General features: G+C 43.0%; 1 protein-coding gene across 8 annotated transcripts in view; it reads left to right on the forward strand.

Annotated features, from left to right (window-relative positions):
• KIAA1217 (KIAA1217 ortholog) overlaps nt 1-21305 on the forward strand; it is a 311933-nt gene continuing 290628 nt past the window's right edge. For 4 of the 8 annotated variants that reach the window (XM_057731693.1, XM_057731695.1, XM_057731699.1 and 1 more), the window contains exons 1-2: nt 6-296; nt 10392-10675. In XM_057731693.1, the coding sequence (XP_057587676.1) occupies nt 227-296; nt 10392-10675 (354 nt within the window). In that variant the 5' untranslated portion in view covers nt 6-226. Of the gene's footprint in view, nt 297-10391; nt 10676-21305 lie in introns of all 8 variants that reach the window. The other 4 variants (XM_057731711.1, XM_057731712.1, XM_057731694.1 and 1 more) reach the window with 4 other exon arrangements.

Below are 21305 nucleotides of genomic sequence, written 5' to 3' on the forward strand. Positions count from 1 at the left end.
CGGGGACGCGCGCGCCGCGGGACGCGGGAGGCCCGGCGTTGGAATGCAGTTTTCCCCGGCGAGAGAGAGACTTTGCACCGGAGTGGAGAGTAGTTTGGGGTGGGGTTTCGCACCGTCCCCTCCTCCCCATCCCCGGGCCCCCTTCCAGGCGCTTTCTGGGAGCTTTTTCAGAACTGCGCTCTGAAGTTTAAAGACCAGCGAGGAGCTTGGGCCGTAGGCAGGGACAATGGAAGAAAATGAAAGCCAGAAATGTGAGCCGTGCCTTCCTTACTCAGCAGAGAGCAGACAGATGCAGGGTAAGTAACAGGCTCATTCAAAGATGGAGTTACGGTTCCGCCTGTGCCTCGCCGCGCGGGCTGCTGCTTTTTCTAACCCGAGACCCGGCGCCTGGCACAGAAAAGGCGTATTTCTTGGGGGTGGTGCGTTTTCCAAACTGAGTGGAGAGCTGTGAGCTGGGCTTTATCTCTGGCAGGATTTTCTTAAGCAGCCAAAGAAGCGGCGGCGTGATGTCACATTTGTAGCCCCGTAAGCCGTCAGTACGTGCTAGATCTCTAGGCAATGACAAATATATCGCTAAAAAGCAGCTTTTCATGCTCACTGCTCCAGCCGTGGGAGAGAGGAGCTCTTTCTGGAAAGCTCTCTCTGGGACGCCAGCTCTTCCATTCATTGGTTGGGGGATTGCATGAGGCAAAGGCGCGTTGGATACAAGTTTTTATCGTCTGTGAGAGTTAAATCGCAGAGTTTGGGGATGTTTTCTTTTCCAGATCGGAAGAGCAGGGGAGCACTTGTCCATGTGAGGGGAGAGATGGAAGTCTGTGGATTTTCTGTATGCCTTAATTCAAAAGTTGGAAGCTGTTAGACAATTTTGGTCAATTTTCTGCGAGCAGCTTTCCTTTCATTGTGTTTATGATAGACTTGCCTTTTCCGTAGGGAATTTCCAGAAGCTTATGTTGTTCCGAAGAAATTTTGCAGTGGGGTTGGGTGGAGAAAGGACTCCTCTGCTGTCCAGTGTCTAACGTCTGTGATTGCAGAGCCTACCCAGCAGTGTCATATAGGCAGCATGTTAGCACACCGCACAATCCAGGACCCCCCAGCCCCACCCTACCCCAGGTTCATTCAGGGGCCAGTTAATAACTGCGCTTGCGGGGCTGCAGCGCTGTGCGTGGGAGTAGCAGCAATGCACAGGGGAAAAGGGGTGTGTGTGTGTGTGTGTGTGTGTGTGTGTGTGTGTGTGTGTGTGTGTGTGTTTAAGAAGGCAAAAGGGATGTAACAAATGACTCATCCACACTGAAAATGTAAAACTAAGGCAGACAGAGGAAAATGCAATTAGAAGAGATAGAACTCCGCCCCGCCCGCGGTGAAATGCAGAAAGCCTTAAGACCAGTAAACCTTGGAGAATCCCAGTCTCACAGTCATCCCCTAGCTGGCTGTGTTTGTGCTTCCCAAGCACCAGGCTCTCCTTGAGGGCCCCTGGGCAGTGGGGCTCCCTCCCCTTCCTTTCTCTACCCATTTGATGGACAGGATCCTACAGCAGGAATTCAGCCTCTGGGCTTCTGTTGAAATAAAAATACTCAGTATCTAGAGGAGCAACTAGAGTGGCACCGATTTAAGAAACAACTTTCAAACAGCAATTCAAAGATACTACAGAGGCTGAAGATGGTCAGACTGAGTGTAATGACTGTCTTCATTCATTCAGTGAATGTTGAGCATCTGTTATGTGGCAGTCCCAGTTTCAGCTGTGCTGGGGATCTAGCAATGAACAAAATAGACTAAAAACACTTGCCTTCACTGAATTTTTATTCTAAGGGCCAACTTTGGGAGGAAGGGGAGTGGTGGAGATAGACAGTGAACAAATAAGGAAAATAGCATGTTAGATGGCAGGGTTACCAGATTTGGCAAAAAACAGTACAGGACGCTGAGTTAAATTTGAATTTCAGATAAACAATGAATAATTTTTTAGTATAAGTATATCTCATGCAATATTTGGGACATACTTATGCTAAAAGTTGTTCGCTATCTGAAATTCACATTTAATTGGGCATCTTGCATTTTAGCTAACAATTCTATTATGTGGAAATAAGGCTGTGGGTAAAAATAAGGCAGGGAAAGGGAATATTGAGTGTGGGAAGGGGGCGGGGGGGTGTGAAACTATAGTAGGGTCATTAGGGAGAAAGCCTCACTGCTGTGATGTTTGAACAAACATCCAAAAGAGGTGAGGGAGGGAACAGAAGGGGCATTTTCGAAGAACAGCATGGGGAAAGAATGGGAAGCAAAGAGGTTAAGAGATGATTCTAGGCCAGATCAGGTAGGGCCTGTGACAGTGTAGTCAGGACTTGAGCTTGTATTTCTGGGGAGGTGGGAGATACTGGCAGGTCTGAGTGGTCTCTTGAAGGGTAAATCCTGGGTGCTGTACTGAGAATCACCCAAGTGTGGGTGGGGGGAGGGGAGAGAGCCCAGTAAGCAGGCTTCCACAGTAAACCAGGCACTGGCTTGGAGCAGTGGGTAGGGTAGTAGAGCGGGTGGTGGTAAGAAGACAGACTCTAGATGTATATTGAGGATGAAACCAAATTTGCCAAGGGATTGGATGTGGGATATAAAAAGAGACAGACAGTCAGCGATGACTTCAGAAATTTTGGTCTGTGTCTTTGGGGAGTTGCCATTTACCTAAAGGGGAAAGCATTTAGGAGGAGAGGAGTAGCTGAGAGGGTGTTTATGGCTTTGAAGTGGGTGGAGAGCAGAAAATCTTTTGGATATGGTAGGGTCAAGAAGCTTATCAGGCATCCAAGTGGAGATGTTGATTGTGATTTGGATATTCGTGGCTGGAATTGAGGAGAGAGGGCCAGGGATTGTGAAAGATGGACTAGGATTAGGTCCATCTGCAGAAGGAAAGGTCCCAGAGATGAGCCCCGGGGCACGCCAGCATTTAGAGGTCAGGGAGGCTGGAAGGGGTGGCTGGAGAGATTGTGAAAGGAAGCTAAGAATCCAGGTTAGATTTCTAAGATCCTGTTGAACCCTGGGTGAAAATGATGCTGTGAAGGAGTGTGGCCTCTTCTCCAATTCTTTGATGCTCAAGAGGACCACGCAAGGGAGGCCAGGCCTCTGATGCCCGCATCATCTGTGATGCTGTGCACCCATTCCTATCCTTGATTGTATTTGGCATCGTAATACCGGTGACAGTGTGGTGTTTAGGGGTAAAGACCAAGATGACTTCATCTTTACATCCCCAGCACCTAACAGAGCAGGAGACAGCAATCAATAAATATGTGCTGAGCACAAGGCTAGTTATACCACCCCAGGGCTTTGAATTTATCCGTCTACAATAGACAAGGATCCCTTGGGTAATCACATAACTTGTTCAAACCGAGACACTTTTGAGAGTGAAAGGAAATGTTATAATTTTGCTTGGACAGCAGTTGTTACCCAGAACTGTTTTGGCAAACTCGGCATATGGTCACCTCGAGAATAACTTTCATCAGTGAGGCTCCCAGGGCTGAGTAGGCAGCTAGTGGGTAATAGCTGTGTGAAAGCGTACTTCTAGGCACAGAGAGGTGCTTAGTAATTAGTGGTTGAATTTGAATCTAACTACTTCATGCTTCTTTTGAAGGCCCTGGGCTCCTCGGAGTGGTCCTGGGGGGTTCGTTGGAATGCCTGTGTCCTCCCACAGCAGCCCTGAGGCGTCTACTTTTGCTCTGGCCCCAAAGGTCTTGACAGCCCTGTGCATGTGAAGTGCAATCAGCCACCTGTTTGCCTCCACCGTCCCTGATTCACTGGTGTCTTAAGATACAGTATTCACTATGGTAGTAATCATTTCACAGTATATACATGTATCAAATCAATACATTGTGCACCTCAAACTCAGACAAGGTTATATGTCAATTATATCTCTGTGAAGCTGCAAGAAAAATAGTGTTGGTGGCCCGACAGAGTGCAAGCTCCGGGAGCCCCAGACATTTTGGTCTTTGCTCTGGTCTCTTAAATTGTCTCATCAGTTTCTGTCTCTCATCCTGCTTTACCCTTCCAAGCGCTTACCACTATGTGGCTTTTTGTTGTTGTTTGTTTTAATTTTTAAAATTTTCTTTATTTTTTATTTTATTTTATAAAATATTTTGGCTGCGTTGGGTCTTCGTTGCTGCGCTTGGGCTTTCTCTAGCTGTGGCGAGTGGGGGGCTACTCTTCGTTGTGGTGCACGACCTTCTCAATGCGGTGGCCTCTCTTGTTGCTGAGCAGGGACTCTAGGTGCACGGGCTCTGTAGTTGTGGCTCGTGGGCTCTAGAGGGCAGGTTCAGTAGTTGTGGCGCACGGGCTTAGTTGCTCTGCAGCATGTGAGATCTTTCCAGCCCAGGGATCTAACTGTGTCTCCTGCATTGGCAGGTGAATTCTTAACCACTGCACCACCAGGGAAGTCCTACTATGTGATGTTTATATTACATATTATTTGTTTTTTGTCTGCCTCCCTAATTATAATGTGGATCCTCTATGAGGGGAGGCAATTAGGTCTATCATGATAGCCACTTCACTATACTTCCTAACTCCTTTCAGTGTACAGAGCAGGCACTCAATACATATTTGCAAAGAAATGAATCAATCAATTAATCAACAAACCAACCATTGAGACAAGAATGCTTTTCTGGGTAGGGGAGGGACTGTTGCTATTTTGCCAAAACCCCTACCAGAAACCTTCTCTTTAATTTTGTAAGGTTTTTAGAGGAATATACATAATGATCTGGTTTCAGCTGTAATTTCTCTGCCAGTTTGTCTCTGGTGGTGACCTTTATGGTATTAACAGGGGAGCGGGCAAACTGAGGAACTCCGTGGGCTCCCGACAGAATATGTGATACACAGGGGTCAGAGAACCTGATTGCTGCAATGTCTGTGGTTTAGCATAATCAAGGCTAATTTTTCTGCATGCAGTGGAATGTGGACATTCCTGGCGGAGTGGATCTGCTGTGTGGTTTACCTCCAGGCCACCCTGGGCCCTAGGTTCCTGCTGTCTAGTTATGACGCCATTCCCCAAATTCTGGGAGGCTTCTGCTGGAGCTTTTGCATTTAACTGGCCAAAGGGGAAAGAGAAAGGGCACGGAAGATTATTCAGAAGGTCAGGGGCCAGGGCTACAGGTGGCCCACATCACTTCTGCCCACATTGCATTGACCAGAATTAGAACAAGGCCCCAACTAGATGAAGGGGCCTGGAAAATGTACTTTCTGTGTGTGTGCTCAGGAGGATGTTATGGTTTGAATACACAGACAGACAAAATGTGGCTGCTGCCATGGTAGATCCTGATAGGTTGTATGGCCAGACAAGACTGCAGTTCCCCATGGTGTTCCAATGCAAGAGGGCATCTCGGCACAATTTAAAAAGTGACACCTTAGAGACAGCTGACCAGCAGCCACTATGAAGCAGTGGGGGACTTCTTCCCCAGGAGGCCAGGGCCTGCCTAATGTGACCCAGGAATACAAGCTCAGGGAAGCCATCGGCCCTGTTCCTGGCTCTCAGGTAGCAGGCAGGCGTGGAATACCCGAATGATGCCCGGTCCAGATCCTGGGCTGCAGGTCAGCGGACCCAGCCTGGCAACCTGAGCAGTGGCCAAGAAGCCAGTCTCGGCAGCTCCCGCTGTCTCCTGCCTGCAGGATATTTTGCTGTGCCGGTGTCTCCCTTTGGATGACCCAACTTCCATAATCCTCCGCCTCCTTTGTACCTGCCTGCCCCTCCCCAGCCCGCACACTTTCTACTTTTCCTTTCCAGAAGTCTCCATCCCACCAGGAAGCCCTTCGAAACTCAGAAGAGTCTCTCTCTGGCACTTCTGCCCTCTTGATCCCCACTTCTGCTCTGGGGAAGGTTGGGGCGGGGGGTGCGTTCTCCCCTGGAAGCTCCCGTTTTGCTCTAGTCCCTGCTGGAAAAGAGCTGCAGGAGGGGTTGCTCTGGGCTGGGGAGGGGCAGGAAGGGAAAACTGGAAGCCTTATCTTCAGGCTTCAGCTTCATTATTTGTTTGACACAGATTCCCAGAATAGCAAACAGCTTGACACACCCAGACTTAGCACCAAAGTGCATTCCAGACGAGGGATAGAACTGTGTTTCTGTTTCCACACCTTGGACAGTGTGTCCATGTGGACGGTGAGGAATTGGTGGGACTTGAGATCTCTGACTCCATGGCTGTGGAATTGTGACTACACATCCTCTGTGGCTCCCCTTTGTTTCCTCCTCGACTGAAAGATCCCATTCTCTCCAAATGAGCGGAATGGGAGTCGGTAGCTTCCAAAAATGAGTCTCATAGAGGGAGAGGCTCCAGTGACTGGGAGACTTTGTGTGGGAGCCGCGTTGGACTGTTGTGGGTGCCAGGAAAGTGGAGCAGGGGCCAGATGGTGACTCGCGAGCAGGTGGGGCCCAGAGCTGAGTGAGCCGCCAGGCAGGCAGGTGAGGCCAGGGAGGGAGCGGGCCCCCAGGGCAATTAGATGTCTGCCAGGGGACAGCGCCCTTAGCCACTGGTGCATTTACCATTGGTGTGTTTGCTGCTGTTCTCCACATCGCAGTAAACTTCTGCAAGCACCTGGAGACATTTTAGAAGAATCTATGAGACAGAAAAAATGGAAAAGGAACCTAAGATTGACGTGACCTTCTTAGTGCAAAATGTTCTTTCTAAAGGATGGGGGTTGGAGGGTCAGCGAGTTGGGGCTGCTCAGAGGTGGATGTTGACAGATTGACTCTGAACTCCAGCTCCCCGCCCCCCCCCCTCCCAATTTATTTCAAAGAACGTGGAAAACTCTTTTCAGTCTCTAAGGGGCTGCTGTTCTGGCTGTTTTGACCTCTTCTGAGGATCCTGAGATGAAACAGAATAGTTCTTGTGAGTCTGCGTGGCAAAGCGAGGCTGAATGGAACTTTCTGCCCTTATTGGTAGTTGAGGAACGTGAGTGTATGTCCCTATGGGTGGATGTGGATAGTTGTGTGTTATGTCCAGTGAAGAAACTACCTTCCCAGAGATTCCGTCCTGCTGATTAATCTAGCTGGCCTGGATGACTTTTAAAAATATATTATTTTCATGATGTCAGAAGTAATCAATGGAATTCCCTGGCAATCCAGTGGTTAGGACTCCGTACTTCCAATGGAGGGGGCACAGGTTTGATCCCTGGTCAGTTTGGCCAAAGGAAAAAAAAAGTAATCGTAAAAATCCATTTAGAGGTCAGGTATACAACAATTTTGGCTAATACAAAACTCATGTGCATACACGTATGCAAAAAGATAAGGCTGAACCTCTTCAGATGGCCCACATGTTTACCAACCCGAGATACGGCATTTTCTGCACCTGGCTTTATTCAGGAGCTCCAGTTACCTCTGCGTCATTAAAGAAGAGACCACAAAAAAAGGTAGCCATCATGTGAGCCTGTGTAATGAGAAGGTAAAGTAAATAAATGGAATTAGAGTTAATCTCCCAATATCTTTTTTCTTTTCCAACTCAAAGATACTTATTGGATGCTCACTAATGATTAGCATGGGCTGGGTGCTAAATGGAAATTCTGAAGAAACACATACATAAAAGCTCATAATAGGGACTTCCCTGGTGGCGCAGTGATTAAGAATCTGCCTGCCAATGCAGGGGACGCAGGTTCGAGCCCTGGCCTGGGAAGATCCCACATGCTGCAGAGCAACTAAGCCCATGCGCCACAACTACTGAGCCTGCGCTCTAGAGCCCATGAGCCACAACTATTGAGCCTGTGTGCCACAGAAGCCTGGGTGCCTAGAGCCCGTGCTCCACAATAAGAGAAGCCGCTGCAATGAGAAGCCAGCGCACTGCAATGAAGAGTAGCCCCCGCTCGCCGCAACTAGAGAAAGCCCATACATAGAAACGAAGACCCAATGTAGCCAATAAATTAATTTATTAAAAAAAAAAACAAACCTCACAATACACAGTCAAGTTCTCTTCTCACAATTTTCTTATTGATCCTGCGGTATCAATAGCACAGGTAATATTATTGAACTCCATTTTGTAGGTAGGAAATCAAGACACACGCAGTAGATGGTTTGGCTGAAACCATATGTAGAGTAAGCAGTGGAGGAGGGCCTAGTACTCAGGGCTTCATGTAATTCTACCGCCATCCCCTTTCCTACCTAAAAAATATCAATACTTCAACTCAATAATTGTATATAACTTGAGGAGCTCCCATGTTCAAAGTGATTTTCAGTGGAAGACTCCTCCTCCCATCATTTGAGGAAAAGGGAACAGTTTCCATCCATTCTTCCAGATTTCAGTTCCATTATTTCAGGAGCGATTGGGGCCTCCCTGGTTTCATACTGGGTCCCAGAGCCTTTTTATTTATTTGCTTTTTTTCCCCCAGTATCTTTTAAACCAGTAGTTCTGTCTTCTCCCCCTTCTAAACATACTGCTGAAACTAATGAAAAGTAGAATGAACTAATTGGGCTATTTTTTTCCTTCCCGTTCCTCATCAGTGTCTGATGGAGATGCTATAATTAGCCATGTAATGAGAAGTAAAGGGTAAACAAGAAGAATTATTCCCAGAACACACATCTAGGGGTGAAAAACTGGCACAGGAAAACGAGCCCAAGATTACAATATTTTCTCTGTCTAACCAACGGGTGCTGTACCTACAGTTCTAGACACAGGCATTTCTAGGTAAGGAAGAGGGAAACTGTGTTGGTGTCATTGCCTCTGGAGGAGCTAGTTTATGTATAAACTCTGGACACCTGTTGGTTTATATCATTGGCATCAAGATTTAGTTCTGTCTCTGAGACTCCACTCTAGAACTCTTAAGTATTGGGTGCATTTTCTGTACTTAACTTTTAAAGATAAGTAATTAGCAAATAGTTTCTTAAATTGGAAATTAAAAAAAAATAATTTAGGGTATATTTATAATAGAAAAAAAATAAAAGAATTTTAAAAAAGGACTTCTCTGGTGGTCCAGTGGTTAAGACTCCATGCTTCAAATTCAGGGGGTGTGGGTTTGATCCCTGGTGGAGGAGCTAGGATCCCACATGCTGTGCGGCATGGTGCGCCCAAAAAATAATTAAAAAAATTTTAGAATAGAGTATATTTGAAAGATTTAACTTCACATGTCTAACACCAGTTCAACCATGCTTATTTTATTAATGAAAACAGTGAGGCTCAGAGATGTCGCATTGTTTGTCCTCAGTCTAGGATTAAAGGCAGGACTCCTAAGACCCAGCCCTGTGCTTTTTCCAGGAAATTGGGTGGACAAAGATACCTTACTCTGCCTGCGTGTGTATTACTATATATGAACTTCTCTCCATGAAGAGAACCTACAGGCTTCTGAAGGACTTTGGAATGCTTATTACTTTCTCTTCCTATTCTTTTTTTGTTTTTTGTTTTTAAAGAAGTAACTCCTCTTTCTCAGTTAACTAGAATATTCAAACCTGACACTCCATTTGCCAACCACTCAGAGTAGGTGGAGATTCCCTATGCGTGGTCATTGCCAGCCTCAGCTGCTCAGGTCTTAGTAGGAATCACTTGTTCCTACCTGGCCAGTTCCTACCCAGGCGTCTGGGGCAAGACCTTCAAAATGCACCATCTCTCTTCCCTTTTCATTGAGTGTTTCAGATAAAGTCTACTTCAAGGAAAACGTGTCTAAGCCTTTACATCCCCTCGATTATTACCCGTTATAATATTCTTCCGCTTGCTTGGTTTGTGATAACGGGGAGCAGTCGAATTTTCAAGTGGTTCACATGTCCCTGATTATAATAGCTATTTTTGGCCTTGGAGATAAAACAAATGTTTCAGAAGCCACCTTCAGATTATAAAAATATAAAAAATCCTGTTAACCAGGATGAAATTGTACTTAAAAATAAAGAAATAATCAGAATTACTGAGGTTAACTTTTCTGTAGTTACAGATGAAGGTGAAGGGTTACCCACATCGCCTGCAAACTAGTCTGACCAGGTCTTCTCGTTTTGAATAACCTCAGCGAAAGAAAAATTGTAGTTTTTGCTGCAACATCTTTATTTCTTATACCTATATATACACATCTATATACAATATATATACATATATATTTATTTGGTTGCAGCAGGTCTTAGTTGTGGCAGGTAGGCTCCTTAGTTGCAGCTCAAGGGCTCCTTAGTTGTGGCATGTGAACTCTTAGTTGTGGCATGCATGTGGGATCTAGTTCCCTGACCCCTGCGTTGGGAGCACAGAGACTTAACCACTGCACCACCAGGGAAGTCCCTGCAAAATCTTTATTTCTAAAATGCAGTTTTTCCTATTTCTTTTCATTGTGGATTTGTCCCACTTCTTGCCACGCATGCACTCAAATCTGCTAAGGTATATTCATACATTAACAGCTGCCACAAAAGCTCTTGGTGTTCTGTAAATGAGATTTCTAGTGTGAAATCATTAATTATGAGCTGTGTCTTTTCTGTTTTTTAGAACAAGGAAAGAGCAATCTGCAGGTAACATCCTCAGAAGATGCAGAATGTCGCAGAACCAAGGAACGCCTTTCTAATGGGAACAGTCGTGTTTCAGCTTCCAAATCTTCCCGCAACATCCCAAGGAGACACACTCTAGGTGGGCCTCGAAGTTCCAAAGAAATATTGGGAATGCAGACGTCAGAGATGGACCGGAAGAGAGAAGCTTTCCTAGAACATCTAAAGCAGAAATACCCCCATCATGCCACAGCCATCATGGGCCACCAAGAAAGGCTGAGAGACCAGGTACGCATGTGCTGCCACGTCACTCTGCAGAGCTCTTTCTTTTCTTTTTTTTCTTTCAATTTTATTGATATAATTGGCCTATGGCACTGTACGTTTAAAGTATACAGCATAATGATTTGACTTACATTCATCATGGAATGATTATCACAGAAAATTTAGTGGACACCCATCATCTTATTTAGATACAAAATGAAAGAAATAGGAAAAAAGTTTTCCTTGTGATGAGCACTCTTGGGATTTACTCTCCTAACAGCTTTCATATATAACATAGAGCAGTGCTATTACATTTGTTGTGTTTACTTTACATCCCTAGTACTTGTTTATCTTATAACTGGAAGTTTGTACCTTTTGATCATCTTCGTCCGATTCCACCTCCCTGTGCAAAGCTCATTCTTTAATGAGCATGAGGGAAAGTAAAGTAACCTTTAGTGTAAAAGGGGGAAAAGCTAGTTGAGTGGATTGTGCCCACCGCTGAGTTGTCCCAGATCTCTTTGGGGGGTTGGGGGGAGGAGGCAGATGGCAGAAAAGGTTTGACCTGAAGGCTCGGCTGTCTTTGCCAGCAACAGTAAGAGAACTGGAGGCGAGAGCAGAGACCTGGAGAGTATGCCGTTCCCCTAAAAGACTGGCCCAGGTTCAACCACCAGTACATCTAAAATGCAGGCAATGTAGGTGTATGACTTCACTGAGTAAAGCACGGGACCAACTAATGTGCATCCCGATAGCACTGAGTGCTGGACACAGTGAATGAATGAATGAATGCCTACGTGTATACCCACATTTTCGGGCTAAAACAGAGCACAGAGGGATAGACTTGTGATAAACTCTTTTTCTTTGAGAAGCTGACATTAGAGTTTTGTTTCCTGTTCTTTTTTCTTTTCTAATCAGAGATGTTTTCCTTTTGCACTCTTGGCTTTCTGCTGTCATCAGCTACCTGTTTTCTCAGGTTATCTTGACAGCCACACAGATATTGCCCGACTGTGGCTCAGGATGTTTTTGTTTCTTGTCTGTGTGCAGTTACTTTTTAGCAGACAGCGCAGGCTTGGGGTCACAGGAGATGGGGGGTCAGCCTCCTCTGTAGCCCTCACATCTGAGGATGGAGACCATGGTAACGGAAGCAGAGCAAACTTAACGATATGCGTGGTCAAAGCTGTTATTGATTTCGACACTTCAGGTAGAGAGACAGGCTCAGTGTTTTAAGTCTGCTCTCTTGCCAGATAGTTAGTTACAAAAGTGATGTCTAACTAACTCAGCTTTTGGTCGTCCATGGAAATGGAGACTGGAATCAGCCTGAATAATTTAAATCTATATTTTATCCTCAATCTCCTTTGCCCCTTTAAATAGAACCTTCCCTTCTATGAAATCTTTATCAGAGTGTCTAAAAGTGTGAAATATGCCTTATGAACTGTATATTGGTAAGTTCACATTGCCAGGAGGCAGTAGGCCCAGGAGAGGAGAAAAGAAATAGGAATCTGGGTTCATGTGGAGAGGAGCAGATTAATTCTTCATTAGAAAAGGATGGCTATCATCATTTCCAGTATATATACTCCCATTTTCTTTTATTTCTATTTATGTATTTTTTTAATTTATCTCTCCCCCTTCAGTTTTTTTTTTTTTTTTCTTTTTTGGTTGCGTTGGGTCTTCATTGCTGCACACGGGCTTTCTCTAGTTGCAGTGAGCGGGGGCTACTCTTTGTTGCAGTGTGCAGGCTTTTCATTGTGGTGTCTTCTCTTGCTGCGAGCACAGGCTCTAGAGAGCAGGCTCAATAGTTGTGGCACACGGGCTTAGTTGCTCTGCGGCATGTGGGATCTTCCTGGACCAGGGCTCAAACCCGTGTCCCCTGCACTGACAGGTGGATTTTTAACCACTGTGCCGCCAGGGAAGCCCCCCCTTCAGTTTTATAAAGATACAACTGGCATATAACAAAAATACCTCTATTTTCTATTGATAGTTGGGTTACTATCCATTTAATTAATGGAATTTGTGCCTCTCTCTGTGTCTTAATATGTGAGACATCATATTTTATCCAGTACTGTTCAGATTGAGGAAACTCAGGGCAGTTATGGTTATACAATTTGCTAAGGAAAATTTGGAATTTGAATCCAGTTAAGTGTGAATCTCTGTTTATTCCACTCTTCTGTAAATTGAAGATCATTGCCTATAAAGCAGATAGTATGGTCTGTGTATGGGGTGTAAGGAACATGTGGGGGCCGGGGGTGTGTGTATGTCTGAGACTATAGGAATGGGGTCTGAGCAAAGGAGGCTAGAAAGCTGATTATGCGTTGAATGAGGAAGGCAAATATAATTTTTGAAGTTAAAATGTATTGTTTTGCTGAGAAATATAGAAATTAGGCTGTCAAAAATGGTAAATTTTCCATTTTAAAAATTTCAATTACTGTTACTGTGATTATTTGTAATATCATAATTATTGCTGTTACCATGATTATGATGGCTTTGGATAAAGTTATTAGGGGAGGCTAAAAGGGGAGGCTAAAAATAACCAGAAGTTTGTAAAGGGCGGTGGTGTCAGAATACAGGGAGTAATGAATGTGGCCGAGTGGCCTCAAGCTCCAATCTCCTGTCACTTGCGTCTCCTCCATAATGTAGTCTGGCCTCAGCTGGTCAGCTGCCCCTTCGCTGGGAAATTTCGGATGAATTCTTGTGTATTCCAAGCTGAGCTTCCAAAAGGGGAAAGATTGTGATGCGTGGATCTGTGTATACATTTTTCCTTCTGCTGCTGTGTCACAGAGGAACCCTGATCAGCATTGTCAACACTAGAGAGAAGCTTAGGTGACGATTTAGGAAATTCCTGTAGACAGCACTTCACCTTCTGTCTTTTTCATCCTTTTTCTCCTACCACCCATTTCCTCTTTCCTGTCCTCTTCTCCACAGACACCCTTTGTTCCTCCCTGACCTTCTGACAAGGGATTACCCCAGCCTTCCTTTACAGGAAGATCACGTGACTGGCTGCCAGGAGGAATGCAAATATCGCAAGTCTGATGCACTTTCCAGATATGGAGCTTCTAAACACCACATACCCTTCTGGTGGCTGTTTTCTTGGTTGCTTCTCAGAGAAGTGGCCTTAAGGAGAAGAGTGCCAGTGAGAGAAATCAAGAATAACGTGATGACAATGCTGTATCCGGCACTTTACATGAAATATCTTGGTACTAAGGGAATCCAGGTTCTAATTCCTTGGTATCAAACATCAGGATGTTTTGTAATATGAATTCAAACACTTGGAAGATTCACGGTTGCAAACGTATATTGAAGACTTTGAAAAATAAGTCAATCAAGAATTTTCGTCAGTCTAAATTATTGAAAAGCAAAAAGGTTTCCTTTACTCTCTTCTACTATCTTTAAAAAACGCAGACAACAGTAGTGCAGTATAATGCTTATCTGCATAATAGTAGACTCCCCAGAATACTCACGCGGGGCGGTCAGGCTGTGAAGGTGCATCCCTTCACAGCTAAGGGCCAGGCAGGACTGGGTTGGAATCCAATCTCCACCATATGCTCATTGTATGATTTGGAGCTAATGACTGAATCTTTCTGTTTCAGAAAGATTTGTCAAGGGGAGATAGTACCTGTGTCATAGAGTTTTGAGAAAGAAAATGATAGATTCTCTTCCTGTTTCAGTGGCAGCTCTTAGCATTACAGTATTCTGATTTCTCGTATCCAAAAGAAGAGTCTCAGAGGCTCTTATTTTCAAATGGGTATTTAAGGTCATTTCACTTTTTTATCAACACATATTTGAGTACCTGAAGAAGTTAATTTTTCCCATTGTCGGAGCACAATTTTATTATATTTCTGAAATTCACTTGTATTTTCCCTTCATTAAAAGCTTCCAACTTGGATTTCTTTCACTTACTCGTCCCCTATATATTTATTTGGCACCTACCATGGAAAAGACATCATGAGAAATACAGACAATGAGGCATGGCCCCTGCCTTCAAGTCAATAAAAGCAATTAAGGCATTCAGGTAGAGAGATTAAGCCTTCCAGATCCAGCCTAAATGTCACACATGCTGAGCTGGGCATAGCATCTTTTTTCTTTTTCTTTTTTAAAAAATAAATAAATAAATAAATTTATTTATTTATTTATTTGCGTTGGGTCTTTGTTGTGGTGTGTGGGCTTTTCTCTAGTTGCCGTGAGCGGGGGCTACTCTTCGTTGCAGTGCACGGGCTTCTCATTGCCGTGACTTCTCTTGTTGCAGAGCGTGGGCTCTAGGTGCACAGGCTTCAGTAGCTGTTGCACTCGGGCTCAGTAGTTGTGGCTCGAGGGCTCTAGAGCACAGGCTCAATAGTTGTGGCACACAGGCTTAGTTGCTCCACAGCATGTGTGATCTTCCCGGACCAGGGCTGGAACCCGTGTTCCCTGCATTGGCAGGTGGATTCTTAACCACTACGCCACCAGGGAAGTCCCTGGTCCTAGCATCTGGTAGAACCTGTATTGTAGCATCTAATCATGCCTTTATTGTACTTTTATTTATGTTTCTTTCTCCCATCTAGAATATGCTTTTGGAGCAAGAACTTTGAATAACCTTTGTAAAGTCAGCATTTAAGGGAGCACACAACTGAAATTAGGCATGATTAATTTTTGTTGAATGAATAAATGAATGAGTGAATATTTCTAATACAGTTAGAATGTGATAGGTACCATTTGTTTGGCACAGATAGAGAGCGGTGGGGAAGTCCAAAGGTTAAGAGATTGACGATAGTTTGAGCAGTTAGAGGGATTGAGGTTAAGAAGCTAAGAAAGGCTAAGTAATTTCCCTCAAGTCAAGAAGCCAGCAGGTCAACCAGGGTCAGAATTTCCCAAGTCTGTGGTCTCTCCATTCGTTATTGACCTTGGTGTTTGCTTCCTCCACCTTTAACTTTTCTGAAGTTTTGATAACAAATGTAGCTCACAGTGAGTCAGGCAATAGAGACATTCCATTGCCATTTCTTTAAAAAGATAAATCTTTTTCAATTCCGGAGCATATTGAGATAACCATAGAAAATAGATTCTGGTATAAATTTTACCTTGAAAGAAAGTTACTTTTTTTGAAATAGTGCTGAGTTCAGAAAGGTCTGTAGTTCAGCCATCTCTCACGGTCAGTGGTCACTGTGTCACTATACAGTTTGGAAATCCTCTTCTTTCATGTCTTTTCTAGTGAAGAAATAGATGTCCAACTGGCCTCTCACCCTCAAAAGCCAACTGTCCATTACTAGTCTCAGAAAATAATTTTTCTGTCCTTATTGCCAGTTACCCACAGAATTTCTATTTAACTACTCATAGATATATTCTATAGAGTATTAGTTTATGTGTATTTTTATATCTAATGTGGTCAAATCTTTGAAGGAAAGAGGAACACAGTTGGCCCTCCTTATCTGTGGGCTTTGCATCCTTGGATTCAACCAACCACAGGTAGAATATACTGGGAAAGAAAAATTCCAGAAAGTTCAAAAAGCAAAACTTGAATTTGCTGAGCTCTGGCAACTATATCTATAGCCTTTGCATTGTATTTATAAATATTTATATAGCATTTCTATTGTATTAGGTATTATAAGTGACCTAGATGATTTATAGTATAGGGAGGATATATGTAGGTTATACGCTAATAGTGTGCCATTTTATATAAGGGACTTGAGCATCTTTGGATTTTGGTCTCCCAGGGGGTCCTGGATCCAACCCCCTGTGGCTACCAGAGACCACTCTACATTTTAACTTAAAAGGCTGATGTGTTCTTCCATTCAAGACAAAGAGTGAGAGGGCTATAAAGGTTATTTTCCTTTAACATGAACATTGTGAGGGTTAAAACAAGGAGATAAAGGACATGAACAATGAGACCATCTGAAATGGGGTCTGTAAGTCCAGGAGGCGTTTTGTCCGGCGTGTTGCTGTGTGAGTGCCCCTCGGGGCTCCCTAGTGCCTCTCTTGTATGTCTGTGTGGAAATGGCACTAGAGCAGTTTTCTCAGTGCCTGGTGAGGTTGGCATCACTTCCCACTGTCTAACATGTCCAGAGTATCTGAGCTTGAATGTAACTCTGCTGCCAACTGTGGAAGTGAAGATAAAGGAAAATATCTATCAGTCTGTTTACTCAGAAACATCTCAAGTTCATTCTAGTCTTTTTAAACAACCTCTAAAGAACTTTATCCATTAGTGAAGAGCTGTACTATTGAACTTGGAACTACAGTTCCAAGTTCAAGCTCAACATTATCCCTTCCTTCACTATGGAAAATAGTATGGAGATTCCTTAAAAAACTAAAAATAGGGCTAAAACTAAAACTGAGTCACTTTCCTGTACACCTGATACTAACACAATATGGTAAATCAATTATACGTCAATTAAAAATAAACATCCATTCCTTTGACTGACATCTTTTCAGATAGTATATAATTGATTTTGTCAAGAATCATGGAAAATCACGCAGTTAAAGACAGAAGACGAGAAGTCTTAACTACATTTGAATCAAGAGCAGGTATTAAGAAGTGAGCACTGTTTTCAGGTGGTAGAGTATAGACATTCTTACTCCTGTTCCTTCATAACTCACTGAGAACAATTAAGGGTATTAACAATGGAAAAAGAAAGGGGAAAAAAACAACAACTCTGTCTTGCAAAAAACAAGGAAATTATCAGGACCCACGGAATGTTTTTGTGAAGTATACACAGAATGTAGAAAGTGAAATAGCTTTTAAAAAGGAAAGTATGCTACCAACAATTTGTATGATCTTGACCTTACCTTCAGTAGAGGAAGCTTTTGGGATGAAAAGCAAAGTTCATAGATGAGAGGAGGCAGTGTTACAAGATAAAAGCACTGCTAGTTGCAGGAAGCCTGTGATTTAAAGGGCTGTGCTGTGTGCCTCCCAGACGCTGAATGCCACAAACTGAAGAGTGAGGTTAACATGATTTTAGGGCAAAGCAAGTAACATATTGTGGGGAAGGCGTTTGATGTCACAAATCACAGACAAGGGTGCAGGCTGCCTCTGCTGACTTCTCCCCTCTGCATGCTAGCTTTCAGTAGTTGGCTGGCCTCAAATGGGAGTTATAATGAGAAAGGAGCCAATAGGAGAGGTATACCTTACAACTGATGTATTAATCAGCATGGTCTTGATTATGCTGCTTCACAAGTAAACCCTGTAGGTTTTTTGTGATATGACAAAAAACGTTTTATTTCCCACACACACAAAGTCAGTTATTTGGGCACCTCTTCAGAGAAGCTGTCCTTGCAATGACTTTGTGATTCAGGCTATATGCATCTTGTGGTGATGCCATCTTAACACATGAATTCCAAGTCACCATGACAGGGAAAGAGAGAGCTAATGGTTCTGCAAGTCTCTTAAATATGTTGGGCCAGAAGTGGCATTTGTCACTTACTTTCACCATAGCATCTTGGTTCTGGTACCTACAGGAATGTTTGGTTTATCCAGATTTTGCCTGTGGAATCTAGTTTAAAAAAGAAATCCCTGCCACCCCCATTTCCTTATATTAGCTTTGCCAAATGTAATGAATGGTTTTATCAAGTTTGTTGTACATAGCACTTTATGTCTATCTGTACACTAGCATCAATCACATTTATATGTAATATAAATATATTAACATATATTTACATCTACATGTAATGGCATCTTTTTTTACTGAAGTATAGTTGATGTATTATTTTTATATATGTATTATTTTTATATATTGGCAGCACTGCGTGGCTTGTGGGATCTTAGTTCCCCAACCAGGGATTGAACCTGTGCCCCCTGCAGTGAAAGCGCAGAGTCCTAACCACTGGACCACCAGGGAAGTCCTGATGTACAATATTACATGTTATAGGTGTACAAGATAGCGATTCACAATTTTTAAAGGTTATACTCCATTTATAGTTATTATAAAATATTGGCTATATTCCCTGTGTTGTGCAATGTATCTTTGTACCTTATTTTAACCATAATGGTTTGTGCCTCTTAATCCCCGTGTAATGACATCTTTTGACGAATTTAATCATGGCATAGCAGAACTTCCATCACACTGGATCATGCCTCATGCTGTGGATTTCAGGGTAACAGTTTATACCTTGGGGATAGATGTAGTCTCTCCATTGTGTATGAAAAACTCCAAAGTAATCAGATTTTTGTCTATCACATTTGTCTTAACGCTGATCAACCCAGATATGTGAAAGTGTTTGAAATTCACAAATATGCATCGATATTCGTGGATCAGAGTATCACAAAGCCTGGAAGGGAAGACTAATTGGAACAAAAGATACATGAAGACCATAGACCGAGTGGAGGCCTTGGGCCATGGTGAAGATCTGGTAAAAGGCTAACATTGTAGAGGGATAGGTTTTATACAATCATACATGTTTTGTAAATAAATAAATACACAAATGAAAAGCTTATGTTATAGTAAAGGAAATAGACCCCCAGCTAAGAATTTCCTCTTTAGAACTATTACTTTATTCTAATTCAAAGTGGAAAATGATGGCGGAATAGCCATGTTTAGCAGCAGAAACATATTTAGCTGTTTAAACTAATGATTGAATTATAGTTTACAGACCAATTTCTTGTCTAAATCTTAAGGGAAAAGTGGAAACAACTTCTTGGCAGTCAAGAAATCTAATACAGTGTATGCAAAGCAAATAATAATATCAAGTCACAATAGGAAGAGGAAAGAAATACCCTTACACAAACTGCCGTGAACGTGGAGAATCTTCGTTAAAGGTTCAACTTTTTCTTTAGCACTATTTTCTCAGCTGTTATTTATAGTGGTGGAAAAATGGAGAAGACCTACGAGGACTACATATTTTTGGCAGCCACCAAAATTGTGACACTGTTGCTCTTTACACATGTTAGTATTTCCATCCTCCCCCAAACCCTGTGGGGTAGGCACTGTTTATTATGAGCTTTACTTAACAGACTGGCACGTGGCAGTTAGATCTTGTCCAAAGTGACACAGCAGGTAAGTAGCATCACCAGGACTTAATCTTGTTACCTGGGTATGGGGGCCTTGCTCTTAACGCCCAGATTAGCCCATCTTTCTGATGGGTGACGGAATCCAAAGATATTCCAAAATATTGAAGAAATAAGGAAGGACTGGAATGGGGGACCAGTTTGCCCAGCATCAATACGTAAAAAATTTAGTGGTGATCCCAGAATGGCTGGGATCACCAGCCTCCTGATTACATAAGCCTTTTAAGGAAGAAAAGGACTTTGGCACAAAAGAAGCAATGGCATCCTTAGTGGTATGTATCTGAGAAAGATAAAAATTGAGAAAATGTTGCTATTGCCAGAGCAACACCTGCAAATGAAAGGAGCATATGTCATAATGGGCTTACACACTGTATTTAGAGAATGTATATTAGTGTATGTGTGAGTATGTTGTTTAATGAACTGCCAGAGGCCTGTGAGCATAGAATATGATAGGATTGAAAGAGTCAGTATAAAAAAATTTCTTGTTCTCAGAAATTTCAAATAATATTAGATATGTCAAAGGGAAACAATACTCATCTAAATTTGGGTGTGATGAAAAACACTAGTAAAAAAAATATAAGCAGAAGGAGCAGTCTAATACCTAACAGATGATGCTTCTCAAGGGACCAGATGAAGGAGCTGGCCTGGAAATATTGCCCAGAAGACTGATATTTTGCACTGTGGGCTTAGAGGGTGGAGAAGATCCATTTCAGCAGATTTGGACTACTACATAGCAGAACATGTGGTGGGGACTCAGTGAAAAAAGACTAAATTCAATGGGGTGCAGTTGTCACTTGCAAACTTGACTTCAAGTTGACATTGATCACACAGGATACAGAAAAAGAGAAAAAGATTCCTGAATGGGAATCATTCATAATCCATGGCTTTTGATCTGTTTAATTGGGTGCCACCAACCCCTGTGTTAGCTTTCATTTTAATTAGTGTTGTGGAGGAGCAGGAGAACACATTTTGAGAACAGTGCTATATTAAGAAGGCCTCTGTAAAAAAAAAAAAAAAAGAAAGAATCAAAATAAGATTCTGCTGGAAAATCTGCTGAAGGGTGCTTGAGAGTAGGTGGAAAAGTTGGGAGAGGTGAAAAACTAAAGCAGAGCTGTGCAGTGGCAGGAGACACCTGAGAAGTGATAATTAGTAAAATCTAGAGAAAATTGCCACCAAATTAGATGGAAATTTCGGTACTGAGGAATCCAAAAAAGACCGGTATGTGATTCAGCCCGGCACATTGAGGCAGAACTTAGATTGTAAACATCTGAATTGTCCTAACTCTTCTCACTCAGCAAGCTCACTTTTTCACCTTTATTCATCCTTGCCCTGCAGTGTTTTCTTGGATTCAGTCAAATGGTTACTTACCATGGTCCTACACTGTGAGCTCAGCATCGGGCAGTATATAAAGAATACAAAACACAATACCTGTCCTGCCAACCTCACATCTCTTTTAGTGGAAAGAGTACCAACTCTTGGATCTGATTTAAGTGAGTTGATATATGCTAAGACACTCAGCTGTGTGATTACAGGCAAGTCAGATTAGCTGCCTGAGGTGGCTTCTTCTTCTTTTTTTTTTTAAGCTCTTTATTGGAATATAATTGCTTTACACTCTTGTATCAGCTTTTGAGGTACACCAAAGTGAATGAGGTGTTTTTATACATATATCTCCATATCCCCTCCCTCCAGCGACTC

This window comes from Hippopotamus amphibius, chromosome 4 (genome assembly GCF_030028045.1).
Source record: "Hippopotamus amphibius kiboko isolate mHipAmp2 chromosome 4, mHipAmp2.hap2, whole genome shotgun sequence".
Lineage (NCBI taxonomy): Eukaryota > Metazoa > Chordata > Mammalia > Artiodactyla > Hippopotamidae > Hippopotamus > Hippopotamus amphibius.